The sequence below is a fragment of the Caloenas nicobarica genome, chromosome 1 (assembly GCF_036013445.1).
Source record: "Caloenas nicobarica isolate bCalNic1 chromosome 1, bCalNic1.hap1, whole genome shotgun sequence".
In the NCBI taxonomy this organism is placed as follows: Eukaryota; Metazoa; Chordata; class Aves; order Columbiformes; family Columbidae; genus Caloenas; species Caloenas nicobarica.
Window position 1 is genome coordinate 25080430 of NC_088245.1, and position 14620 is coordinate 25095049.

At 39.8% G+C, this 14620-nt stretch overlaps 1 protein-coding gene across 1 annotated transcript in view; it reads left to right on the forward strand.

The window, feature by feature from the left end:
• CADPS2 (calcium dependent secretion activator 2) overlaps positions 1-14620 on the forward strand; it is a 308472-nt gene that overhangs the window by 256932 nt on the left and 36920 nt on the right. Inside the window, exons 20-22 of the mRNA XM_065627091.1 lie at positions 1753-1908; positions 4600-4747; positions 5744-5758. Of these exons, the coding sequence (XP_065483163.1) occupies positions 1753-1908; positions 4600-4747; positions 5744-5758 (319 nt within the window). The remainder of the gene's footprint in view (positions 1-1752; positions 1909-4599; positions 4748-5743; positions 5759-14620) is intronic.

Genomic DNA, 14620 nt, shown 5'->3' on the forward strand with positions numbered 1-14620 from the left:
GGTTTGTTTTCTAGAAAATATGTGTTCTTATCAACTGTAGTTATATGCTGACAGTGTCTCTGTTTCTGTCCCTATATAATTTATCATCTTCTTTTACTGCAGTCATTTCAAAAATTGACTTAGTCTCTTTTGAATCGAATAATGTGTATAATGTAGCCTCTGCAACTTCACTCACTGCCAATGTACACAGCAGGTGTAATGAAATCTTCAGTATTTGCTTATCATATAAGAAACAGTCTAACAGGGTTATAAACTTTCTGAGAAGTTTTGGTGATTTGTTATTTCTGTTTCTTAATTAACCTTAGCATTGTATAAGAGTGCTCTCTATGCAGGTCCAACCTTAACGGGTAACATCCCTGTGCAAGTTGAAATCTTAGCAGTCCCATGGGCGTTTTTCCTGTTTCTGCTGTTTTCTTTCAGGAGCAAAATACAATGAAAAATTAACAATTACTGTTTAAAATAAGTGGGGAGAATACGCATGATATCAAAAAAAGCCTGTCTAAATCTGCTCAATATCCTGCTATGCATAACGAAGACGTCGAAACGTGTGCCCTTTGAAGCCACAGCCGAAGTCAGGGTCGGTCACTTGGCTTCACTTCACCACCCGCTGTCTGGGCTGACCCGGCGTGGGGCGGTGGTGTTGCTGCTGGCTCAGGGGTGCAGTAGCTGGTCAGATAGTAGAGGTCCTTTCTGGTTTTTTGGTTTGTTTTTTTTTTTTTTTAATCCAACCCTGCTCTGTTCTCAACACACTCAGCACTCCCCGACTCCTTCCATGAGAGCTGGGATCCCTTAACACTTTGATACTGCTGTCCTTTTGTCATGAGGCAGAAGAAAGAATATGGCAGTAGTGACATATTTAAACTATTTGGATCTGAATTGGGACTGTCAGGCTGAGTTTCACTGGCTTGTGTCACTAATATCCTGGTATGCTGTGTTGTGTAGTGTGGCTGTCCTTAAGCAATAATCCAGGAATTGCAATACAGCGCATCATGAAAATGTAATTAATCCACAATGACAGTGGAAGTGTAACTGTAGTTACTGCTAAGATTAGCCTTACATTGTTATATCTTATCACAAGCAAATGTCTTTGAATTTAGCAATCAGTTCAGGGTGGAAGAAGAACTTTAAAACCCCGTGGACAATCTGAGATGACATAGAGCCATATTAATCCCCTGTTTTGTTTGTACACTAATTTCTTTAAATGGTTTCTGTTCTCTTTTTGCACTGGGCTCTGACGTTATTCCCTCAGTTACAATTAATGAGCATTTATCAAGGGACTATTTGTCTGGTATCCATTTTACAATATTGCTACTAGCATCCTCATTTCTTTGGTAGACTTATCTACCAGAGTTATGAAGGCAAGAAAACATATGTGCAAAATCTTCACTGTTTTGAAAAAGTCCTTACTAATTAATAATTCTTGTACCCTTTATTTTTCCTGTTGATTTGAACTTTGAGCTGCTTCATTTTCCACGTTCCACATCATCCCATCTACCTCCCTAGCCTGTCTTATTTCTCAGCTAACAGATGAGAAAACTTTGCTTTTTTCACCCTAGTGGAAGTAATTTTCCATGAACATTTTCTCATTCTTGGAATAAGAGCAACTGTGCAATGGGATACAGTGAAGTGAAGGAGGAGGATGGCGTGATAAGGAAATCTTATTACCTTAGATAATTCTGCGGCAACTGGGGTAGACATCCATACATTTATCTTCTATTTCTTGGGGACTTTGTTTTGTTTTGTTTCTTATAGCAATGGCTCAGCTACATCAGAAGATCTTTTCTGGAAACTGGATGCTCTGCAGATGTTTGTTTTTGATCTTCACTGGCCAGAACCAGAATTTGCCCACCATTTAGAGCAGAGACTTAAACTCATGGCCACTGACATGATAGAAGCCTGCGTTAAAAGGTACAGTTGAAATGATCAATTAAAAATTGGGAGAGATTTGAAAACATAGGAATGGCCGTACTGTCTTGCAGAGGTACATCTGTACCAAAATCCTGTCATAGGAATCGGGGCAACTCTAAAGAGATTGTGACTTGTGTGTATTTCCCAGCATCTGGCAGTCAGCAATTTGGCAACATATAGGAAATACCAAGAATGTCTACATATGTTGTGAGTCAACCCTTGGAAGTGAATAAACCAAATCTCTTTTCTATTCCATATTTCTAGGAAATATTAACAAATCTCAGAATTCTACTAGAATGATTTTTTTTTGTTTTTGTACATTTTTCTTCTCCATTACTGTATTATTCTTCATGTTAGTTAATAATACTACATAATTTTGTTGTTATTTTAGAGTACTGTCTCTAAGATACATATTACAAACTAGAGTATACAGCATTTCTGCAATTATGCAATAAGCGAAGGAAGGCTATCTGTAAGTCATCTGACAGAAACCAAGTTTTATATTGCCAAGCTTCTGGAAATTATAGAAAACATAATGTTGGGTTGTATTTTTTTTCTTGAGGCCTATCTTATAATTAGGGTGTGTTCTTTTAAATTAAGCATAGGTGATCTAAAAAGATCTCTGCCATATCTTTCAGTACGTATCATCGAGTTCAGAAGGGATTTCCTATTAGGTGCTTCAGAAGCCATGATCCCACATACAGAGAAAGCTTAGTCTGTACACATAAAAATACTGATTTTAAAAAATATATATAAAAATAAATAAAAATAGAATAATAAGGAAAGAAATAAAGAAAGTTTGTAGACAATTAATAATGTCAATCAGGAAATATAAAACATCAATAAGGAAGGCTAAAGAAACAGAGAACCTTTAAAGTCCAGTAAGGTTAAATCTGATAACAGAGTATTTTATTATTTTCTGTTAAACGTAGTACACACAAGGAGACCCTCAGGCTTAGTATATGAGCCTATTGTCTAAGCTACAGTGATGAAATCATGGTAAAAAAGGCAGAAGCATTTCACAAACATTTGTACGTGATTTTGGAAGGGGGATGATACAGTGAACAGAATAAAAGTTTAAACTCTGTAGCAAAGGAAGAGGCAATATCTACTGAAATTGAAGTCATGTAAGCTTGCATCTGTCTGTTCTAAAGAATTTGGCATAGAAGCTCAGTCAACTACAAATATCTAACAAATCTTAGAAAAATGGTGAAATCTCAAAGGACTGGGAGACCATTAGTGTAATCTTACTCTTAACAACCATCAAAGGAGTAGCATTGAGATGCAGTAGTATGTTGATTATATTGAGTGTGGAAAAAAATGAAAAAAAACCCTTTACACTGGGACTCATATCAACAGAACTAAAATACAAAGATTTATATAATTAGTACTAGTTAAAATAATTTATTGAAAAATAAAACTTTTCATATTCATCTTATGTCTTTTTTTAAAGATTATTACAGATGAATGTGGGAGAAGCATTTGTGTTAATATAAATACTTGGATTTCTCCTAGGCAATAAATCTAATGCCACATTGTCATTATCTAAAACTTTGCACCATACAGATCTGACTGTGTGGATTTTAATGGCACACACAAAATAGGTTAAAAATGGCTCACTGCCAGGATCACAACCAGAAGCAGAGAAGAGAATTATTAACAGAGGCATTACAAAATAATTCCTTATGGATCGGGTTTTGGTCTGTGATACCAATCCTGACATCTTTGGTGCTTGCTTTTGTAGAGAATAAGAAGATTCTGGTGGCAATAAATGAAGGTTTAATATTACAGAAGGATCCTAGTGTCAATGCATAAAATGTATTAATATTTTAGAGTTAATACATAATATACTAGTATTAATACACTAACTATTTTTTAGTGTTGTCAAAGATACTGCACATCAAGTAGCAAAAAAAGTAAATTTTATCAATAGGATGGATTGTATTAGACAGTAGCAACTTGGAAAAGAATTATGGAACAATTCTATTATAACTCTCATTGTGATACTAATATGATCTATAAGAATTTTTAAAATGGAAATAGGATGCTTCTGTTCCCATCTTCTTAAAATTGTGCATCAGTTTCTGGCACCCAGATTTGAAAATAAGAGTGGAAATAAAACATTACTTTTATATTTATATATTCTGAACTACTATAATTTATTTTGGTGACATTGCTCCTTGTTTACACTGGTGTGAGAAGAAAAGAGGTTTTCTGTATTATGTATCTCCAGATACGTCTTTCTTTTCAATATAAATATTAATATTTGCTTCATAATAATCTCCTTTTCTTCAATAAAATTCTCTTTTCTATTAAAGCCAAAAGAGGATTCTTAATTATATTTCTTATAAGTGAATATTTGGTATGATAAACTACATTTTAACATAGGAAAGCTGGAAAATGTGGGGTATTCTTAATGCTTTAAATTGTTCTTAGGCATCATAGAAGTTAGGCATATTGTTATCTGGTGGGCAAGAAGATAATACTTTTATTATTCAACTGAATTAGCTAAAGCAGACAGAACCATCAATGCAATTGTTTACTGAATGGGTGTATATTCTGCATTCTAGATTCTTCTCACGTGCATGTACATTATTAAGCTAACATGTTTTGTAAGGTTTATACAGTTGTGCACTGGTTGGTCAGAATTATCACAGAGACTCATATTATGAATTGTGTTTTAATAAACAGAACAAGAATTGCATTTGAAATCAAGCTGCAAAAGACAAACAAATCAACAGACTTGCGGATCCCTTCTTCTCTGTGTACAATGTTTAATGTCTTAGTTGATGCCAAAAAACAGACGGCTAAACTCTGCATACTGGATGGCGGGCAAGAGGTAAGTGGAATTTTTTATGTTTAATTCCTGTGTTCAGTTCATCTGAAACATCTCACACTGCAGATTAATTTCAAACTAGCTGAAATGTGTCACGTAGCTGTTTGTACAGGAGCGTGCATAGACTGCTCCCTAGAAGCATCACGCAAGACACAACCCCTCGTCTTCCGCCAGAAAAGACACAGAGTGCTTCTGGAATTTAACTGCTTTGACCTGTGAATCTGCCGAACATTAAGAGGATTTCTTGACTCACAGCCCTTCTGGGAATTTCTCTTGGGTTGCAGCAGAGAAACTGCTCAGAACTCTTTTGTAATATTAAAATAGAGCCAAAACATTGTCCTTTGCAGCCAGGTTTTAAATAAGTAAGGATTTTTTTTAAAATGGCTCATATACCCATGCCTGTGTACATGCTGAAAAGAAATAGAGGAAAGAAATAATCAGGTAATTTAATGGGATTTTTTTATTTGGTCACCAAGGACAGGGACCTTTTTGGCAGTAGTTTGCTGCCAGAACTGTGGATACTCCACGGTGGAGCACTGATGTGCTGTTGAAGGACATGTAGGCTTTACTGACTACTGTCCTTCCCGTGTCATCACTCTCAGTGGGAATAATCTGTGTATTGAAAAAAGACATACTACATAGACTGGTGAGATCACCAGCATAAAATTAAAACTGTTCTTGCTGTGCTAATGCATTAGCAGTGTAATTTTGTGTGATTTGGTTTTGGAGAGAGGGTATAATCATTTGTTAGAATTTGGCAACAAAAAAACTGTGTCTGCTTTGAGCAGTTTCACATTTGCATTTTTTGTTATATTGTTTGTGTTGATTTTTGTGTTTCTGTACTATGCTCTTCATTTTATTGACTCGTCTTTTTAAGTCAGCGTATTCAATAGAATTGTCTTTTTTTTTTTTTTTTCAAATTCAATGAGACATTCATCATTTTCCTGTTCTACCCTGTCATCTTTATTTTTCATTTTGGTTTTCCATGCCATGAACCAGTTTGCTAATCAATGGGTAAGTGCCTTTTCATTATTTTTTAACCTACGTATTTTATTTGGTTATTAACAGCCAGTTTTTATTTTAAATGGTAATATTGCTTTTCTTGCTAATTTGTTAGCCTAGCCCTCAGAATCCATTTACAGCCTGACCTTGCTACAAACTGCTTATCAGCTTCTCAATTCGTGTTTCCTCGTTCATCCTCTTAAGGTGGTTCCAGATGAATTCTTCACTCTTCTACTTTTCAGACCAAATGTCCTGTCTTACTGGGTCACAAAGCTCTCAACTCTTTCACCTCTCAGTGGAGCAGAACAGCAAACCACTCATTTGAGACTCATCAGAATTAAACCAGACTATCAACTCTTCAACTTGGGCTGATTCTGCTAGTTCATCTTTTACTTAGTGTCTGAGCAATACCCTGCAAACACACACATGCACACCCTTCCTTAGGGTAAGGCAAAACCAAGGGCAATACCAGAGGAAAGGCAATACCGATACCTCCATGAAGACCTGCAGACAAATGGTATAGCCTCATTCTCTACAGTCGTTCCATCCCTCTCACCTGCTCTGGACGATGCGTCGTCCAGCCAGTCCCCCTCAGAGACAAAGTTCAGCATTCACTGTTGCCTTTTGGACTGCAGACCCTTACCAGATTCTCTTCTGAAATCTTCCCATTCTCTACATTTTCAAGCTCTATCATACACCCTTCACAATGCCAAAGCAGAAATACAGCCCTTGTTCCCTTCTAGGCCTGACCATGATCCTAAATGCTTCCAGTGCTTCTTTTCAGTGCAAGAGTTTGGCTATTTGGCATACCTGTGATGAAATACATATTTCTTCTGTAGTCCCCAAGTTAATCTTCATCCCAATTCATCTAATAAACCAAAGGAATCTTGAGTTTTTCACATATCAGAAATTATCAGATTATGTGGAAACGTCCTTCTTTCTCATAAACTTTGAATTATTGTCTACCAGTTTATTCCATTCCCAAGGCTTTTTTAGAAGATTAAGAAAAAAGTGGCTTTCCAGTTGCTTGTAGCTGATATCATAATTGTTTGAAACACTTCAAGATTTGTTGAGTGAGATGCTTCTGGAATCTGCCCATCTGTCAAAGAAGGCAGGAGAGCATCTCATAACATAAACAGTTGCATCTCTGACTTCTCTATAGGAGCTCCGGCATTTCCAGCTACTCTTAGCCGCTTGGTCTTGAAACCTTTTCCATATTACCTTTCTTTCCCTTGTCCTCTTTCATTTTCATTTTAGTCTCAAACATGGACTTTTATGCCAGTCAAGGAAAGCATTCCATAATGCCCGAGTTAAAATTTTTTTAAAGGGCTGTTCATTCACGTAAACATTCACTGAATATCCACCTGACGGTTTCTAGAACTTATTCCGCAAGTGGTGGAAGGTGTTATTTAATTAGATTATTAGATTCAAACATTTCCATGAATACAGTGTGGTCTTTTCATTCCCTATGTGGAGTTATAAGCAGTTGTATATCTTGTTCAAGTAGAGTCAGATGCAGTTTTCGCCCTGTGTTGTCAGACAGGAGGGAACTCCTACTTAACATGTAATGAGGGTTTTCTGGTCATGGTTAGCAATCAGCACGTTGAGTTTAGAGTTTAAATTTGATTATGTCTCCTGGTTTTCCTACATTGCCTCATGCACTGCTCACCATTCACCCAAATATCTTCCAGTTGAGTCCACTCTCATAAAGAGTCACTAGATCTGCCATTCAGGAGATCTCCCCTCCTTGTCTTCTGAATATTATCTTCAAGCCTAAGAGAAGCACAGCATAAGTTTGCTACAGGCAGGATCATTACGTTGTGTTTGAAGAGAGCTCACCTGGGTGGATGCCTTCTGCAGTTGCCTTAAGAGGGTTTGAGAAGCAGGTCCAGGGGAGAATCACCTGATCTCAGACTCTGTTGGTGCCTGCAGCCTGCTTCATGGACAACCAGAATGGCATTTCATGGATTACAGGGGAAGGGTACAGCAAGACAGCTAAGTAGCTCACTGGTTGGTGCTATTTCTAAAACAGTTGCCCACCTGTCTTCTTAGTTTCAGTGTATGTAATCTTGGGTATTTGTGTGGTGAACAGTATCCCATTTCCTTCTTTCCTGAACCAGAAGCCAACAGGCACTACTCCTTTACAGTCCATGGATCCCAAGTCAAACCAATAGCAGCAGGAAGGGAAAGCTTTTCTGCCACACAACATTCAATCATCCAGAGATTTTTCAGCTTTTGTTATTTGAGATAAATATTTTAAAACCTATTAACTTAAAACTTCACAATCTAGATGCTGCAGTCTTCTGGCAACATTCACATTTTTGAGTATGATAGATAAGAATCACACAGGAAATATTGCTGAGGGGGAAGAATCAGATAGAAAATATTTCTGGGACCTCTTAGGTTGATAAGTCATTATATCTGAATGGGATTTTTAGATCTGAGCCAGAGCTTGTTTGTTCTTTTGTGTAACTGGGTAGTAGTAAATGCCATTGGACTATGCTCTTGAGTGCTGCATAGCAGAATGTGTATAGAAGCTATTTTAGTTGTTTCAGAATTCCAGCCTCCCAGTACCCTATCATGCTTATAGAAAGAACAGAGATATACCTTTCAGTTTGGGGAAAAGTAAGCGCCGTTTCAGTGGAATGTACCACAGCCAGTGTTTTGTATAATATGTCTATAGAAACAATTAGGGAGAAGTGGCCTTTAAGCTGATGAACTTTGTTTCTGAAGCTATTTTAGTTCATAAAATTCAAGGGGGAATCTCATTTAACTGCATAAATAGTAGAGGATTATAACCGATTTGATAGTAAAAAGTGTAGAGACAGTTTAATGTACATGTAATATTGTTATATGTTGGGAGTAGCAGTTTCAGTTCAGATGATCATGTACAATTTATTTTCACAGTAATACAACCTTAAAACATGCAAAAGAAAGCTAGATTGAAAAATCTAAAAAAAGAAAAAAAAAAGTAAATAATAAAGCCAACTCCAATATTGGGACGTAGTGAGGTAGAATGGAAAAGAAAATTGAATATATTGTAGAACTGAGCAACTTACAGTTCTTAGGTGATAAGCACAAGATTTATGAACAACCTCCTCCCTTTCCAAAAAGCACAATTGTCAAAAGGCACTAAAATACTTCGTCTCCTTTCTAATAGTAATACTGGGGCTGCTACTAGGAGCAGGGAGCCATATAGTGAAGACCTGGGACATAGCAACCCTGGCTGTAAATACAGACTGGGGGATGAGATGCTGGAAAGCAGCTCTGCAGAGAGGGATCTGGGGGTTCTGGTCGACAGCAAGTTGAATATGAGCCAACAATGTGCCCTGGCAGCCAAGAGGGCCAACCATGTCCTGGGGTGCATCAGGCACAGCATCGCCAGCCGGGCAGGGAGGTGATTGTCCTGCTCTGCTCTGCACTGGTGCGGCCTCACCTGGAGCTCTGTGTGCAGTTCTGGGCAACACAGGATAAAAAAGACATTAAGCTACTAGAGAGTGTCCAGAAGAGGGCTACGAAGTTGGTGAAGGGTCTAGAGCAGAAGCCATATGAGGAGTGGCTAAATTTACTTGGTTTGTTCAGCCTGGAGAAGAGGAGCCTAAGGGGAGACCTCATCGTGGCTACAGCTTCCTCACAAGGGGAGGAGGAAGGATAGGCGCTGATCTCTTCTGGCTCAAGGTGCCTAGAGTTTCTCACAGGCCTATGTTATCTAACACAGAGGTTCTACTCATCAAGCACACAAGGTCAGTAAAACAATTAGTGTGATGTACGTGCTTTTTCTACAGACAGGTGCAAGTCACTTTGAGCGTATTTACATTTAACTAATCTCCTCGCCAATCTTGCACTATATTCCTACACATTCCACCCCCTCGCTCACGTGACTTGCTTCTGCTGGGGCTGACAAAGCCAGAGTTGTTCATTTGGGCTTATGAGGTGTAGCATAGAGCAATTTACAGGGGCACACAAACACATACAGAAAAGGGAAAAACATATCTCTACAATAATGCATAATTTCTACAATAATCAGGTGTCTCATTCATCTCATCAAGGAATTAAACGAGTCATTCAGCCAGGTATTATCAGTAGATTGTTTCACTTGCTGCATTAGTTCCAAAGATGTGAGATGTTGTCTTCCATGCTGGCTAGTTCATCATCTATGTTGAAGCAACACATGCCTTCAAAATCAAAGCAGCATTTGCAGCCACTACCTACTCAGAGAAGCAACAATAAGAAACATTAATACTAAAATCCCTTAGCATAGCACAATTCTGTAACACAGCTATAAGGGTTGTCATGCTAGTGAAACACATTGTTAAGAGATCTGCAGCCATTGATTTCTCCTAAACATTAAAGGCAAATTATTAGGGTGCAGTAGCAGCTGAACAAAACTAAATTTACCAGGACAAATCTAAGTTAATCAACAGGAGTGTTGTCACCTTCCAGTAATACATATGCTGCTGCTCCAGCTCCTTCAGCTGGTATCACTCTGGGTTTAACAACCTGGTGTGGGTTAATTGCCCACACAGACTGGAAAGTTGTGGCCTGCACTTTTTCAGATTGGACTTCAGTTGGATGTTGAGTCTGTGACACCGATAACATTGTTCCAGTGCCGTCTCCTCTAGATAAAACACAGGTGTTCACTGAAGATACCTGAAATACAAGAACTCGAGAATCTGATATTAGCAAAGGATGTAATGTAAGAGGAGAAGTCAGGGTACAAAACCATACAGCATTCTCTGGAGTCATATGAATGTTTACATCTAGGTCAATAGGCTGCAGTCCCACTTCACAATGCATTGGTGTGAATAATTTCATTTCCCCTGTAGTTAGTCCTGACGCTGTACCCACGGAAGTGTGTACATATTGCCACCCCCTAGACGGGGGTAGGGAGCCAATATGATAAACCTGACGGGTATTCAAGGCCCACTGACCGCGTTTTACCTTTCCCCATGCTCTGAAATGTAGCTGTGTACAAGTAGTACAAGTATATAACAGCAAAGGGGTTTGATTGTGAGCAACGTCCCATGCGTGTGCAGCATAAGCTGATCCATGTCCACAAGCTATATGCACATTCAGAGCTTGAGCGTGCAGCTCGGCAGAGGTCATATTATCTGCTTCCTTACTGTTTTGAGACTCAAATGAATCAACTGTATTGTGCTCTGCTATTAACCCTTCACAAGGGGAATCCTCCTCCATGGAAGATGTCGGGATGAAAATTCTCCAATGCCCTAAAAATCCTAAAAAGGCATGTAATTGTTTTATTGCAGCTGGTACAGAAAACTGCTGGACTGTGTGCTGTACCTTATCTGGTATTTCTCTAAGCTGCCTATGCCAAACTATTTCTAAAAATAGTACAGTAGCACTAGGGCCCTGCATTTTAGCCAGATTAATTGCCCAGCCTTGGTCCTGCAAATGCACCTTCAAAAATTCAGCAGCTGCTTCAGTTTCTTGTTGTGACACTGCCATAATCAACAGATCATCAGTACCATGGCAATCAGTAACGGTACACAACCATAGTGCTACATCAGCTACTACCATTTGGTGGCAAACGGAGGGACTATGTTTGTATCTCTGAGACAATGCTTGGCAAGTATATTGCTTTTGTTGCCAGGTAAAGGCAAACTGGTCTTGCACTGAGGTGGCAGGTGGGGTGGAGGGTGGGTGCAGTGTTGGTGGGGGGGCTAGGGCTGGGTGGCTTTTTTGCATAAGCATTAACTTTCGCAAGCGGCAAAAAATTTCTGATGGTATGATCCCACCTATTTCTGATCGTGGGATACCAGCTTGTACTAAATCATTCCACATTAGTGTTCTCATCACCTGTGCTGTAACTCTCTTCAGTTTTGCCGGATTGCCATTATCCACCACCCAAACCAAAGGTCCAGAAATTACAGCCCCAATTCCCCTCAAGGCATTTGCTAGAGTGCCTGCATTACCTGCAGCATTTGTCACTGCTGGCAGAATCACGAGTATTAGTGAGGCAGGCGCTCCTCTCAAAAGTTGCATTTTAATGCTTCTTGTTACTGCTACCCTGTCCGGATCCCATAATCAATGCATATGCCATCCCCATCTGCTGCACTAAATCAATACTTTCCTCCGTTGTGCACCCATTTCCACGGGACAACACAGATTCAACAGGTTCAGCATACGCTGTTAAAACTGCTGCACACAAACATTGATATAGCTTAGGTGCAATAATATCTTGCCTGTCTGGACCTCTGACAGTTTGCAGCTGAGCATATCGTTCTTTTATCTGATCATCATTGGCTATAGGGCTTAATAAATCTTTTTCATCTGCTAATAAATGGGTAGACACAGCTCCACTATCCCAAGCTGGCAAAATCTGTGCTGGTGTTCCTTCCCCGCTCGTCTGCTGAGAGATCTCTGAAAATGCCATTAACTCCTTCAGAGAGCGAGTACGCGCGATCTGCCCCCCCTCATCTGCTTGTTCGTGCTGCCACATCATTTGTATGGGGCGTTATGCTCCCACCACCTCCCTGCCATTTAAGTCAGGATCAAATTCAGACTCAGTATTGGAGTCTGAGGATTCACTCCAAATATTTCCATCCCATTCCTTGGGATTCCAAGAGCATTTTGTGGTAAGAGCACAAACCTGAGAACACAAAAACTCACTTTTTGCATATTTTTCCCTTTGTTCCTTAGCAATACATGCTAGCAACTGGTCTACATTATCTTGCAGCTCATAGCACTGCTCTGCTTGAACAGTAATTACTTCTTGTGCGATCACCTTTGCATCCTGTAAAATCTCAACCTCCTTTTCCAACTCTCTTATTTTACTCTGCAATGCAACAACTTCACAATCAAGAGCTCTAAGACTGGTAACGAATAACCATCCCAATCTCCCCACTAATTTGCGAGAAGTCGTCCATGCTGCTCTCCATGGAAACTTTAGCATAGCTGCTTGAATTACCTGGCGGGTAATTACCACCCCATCATCAGTCTCAGGCCATGCATCCGGCAGAGCGAATTCAGACAGGAGAGCAGCCCCGGGAGCCCAGTGCTCCGTACTGGGCCATCCCGGAATTTGGGGAGTCACCCTCGAGGTCTCCCCTGTCCCCGGTGTTTTTGCAGACCACAGCATGGCTGGTTCTAGCGACTGCCGACTAACGCCAAATGTGTACACATACGCAGGCACATCGCAAGAAGAGCCAGAGGCCACGAATGCATTGCAAAGAGCAAGTTTTATTTTAGTTACCTCTCTACTGGGGGATCTCCGAAGTCGCACCTGAGCTCCCAGGCAGAGGTGACACAAGCGGGGACGCAGGCGCTGGTAAGTTCAGCCCTGCTGGAAGATCACTGGGCCTGCTGAGCTCGCCTGTATTTCAAGGCTTCAGGCAGGCACAGCCTCCTGCTCCTTCTCCCAACAAAGCAGGAATCTCAGACGTAGTGATAAGGTGCCTAGAGTTTCTCACAGGCCTATGTTATCTAACACAGAGGTTCTACTCATCAAGCACGCAAGGTCAGTAAAACAATTAGTGTGATGTATGTGCTTTTTCTACAGACAGGTGCAAGTCACTTTGAGCGTATTTAGATTTAACTAACCTCCTCGCCAATCTTGCGCTATATTCCCATACAGGGAGGTTTAGGTTGGACATGAGGAAAAGGTTCTTCACCCAGAGGGTGGTGGAGCACTGGAACAGGCTCCCCAGGGAGGTGTCACGGCCCCAAGCCTGACAGTGTTCAGGAAGAGACTGGACAACGTCCTCAGACACATGGTGTGAACTGTGGAGTTGTCCTGTGCAGGGACAGGAGTTGGACTCGATGATCCTTATGGGTCCCTTCCAATTCAGGACATTCTGTGTTTCTATGACCAGCCAAATTGTCTTGAAAAGCCAGTCTGGTTTGGTTACATGCAATGACACGCTTTGCCACTAAACATAGTTTTCTCCCATGTAGCTCCTATACCTGCAGCTGGATTTCGTATTTTACTGGGAATTATTCTAGGGCAGCTGGAAAGGCAGAGGCCTCTTCAGGGACTGGATTCAGAGTCCATGTGGACGGTGATCACATCAGCCAGCAGAACAGAAATGCAAAGGCACAACTATCCATAAATGTGTTTGGAAAAGGGGTGAGGATTTGTCTGCTCTCACCCAGCAACCTTCGCAGAAGTAGAAAAGCTGCAGTCCTAGAGATCCTGATTTTAGAATTGTGCACACAACCTTGTCAGCTCATACCAATTTGTCATTAATTCTACAACAGCTGCACTCTTTAAAAGCCTGTCTCCTGGAGTCAAATAATCTTGCATGAGGACCTGAGGTTTTGTTTTGTCAGGGGTGCTGTGTTAGTGGAAGTTGGCATTGGGGAGGAGTGGGTTAAAAAAATTATGATTTTGTAGTTTGCAAAATCTTTGAAAAAAGGAAATTAAATCCAGGTTTAAAAAATTCAAATATTATTTCTAAACAAATATAATTATGTTGGAAGCTTGATTTGATTTTTTTAATAATTTGGTTTAGTTCTTGATTTTCTTGGTCAGAAGTGAAGTTGCCTAGTGATTATATTCCATTCCTACAAAATTATATTTGCCTAGTAGTAAAAAAAAATACAATAAAATAAAAACACACTGGTCTTGGAATATACGTTGATCCATTAATGTAATGTACCATGGAGATAAAGTTGCAGACACTTTATGGGAGCGACAACTGTGATTTTGCATACATCATAGCATTACCTATAGCTTTGACATGCATCTGTGGGAACATCATTATTTATTGTTTTCAGAGAGTAAGTAACCATTACTTTCTGAAGACTGTGTAAATAACAGATATCCGACAGTTTGGGATGATTTAACTCCTTAGCAGATCAAGAGAATATTATATTGGCCAAGACATTAATATGATTAGAATAAAATATATCTGC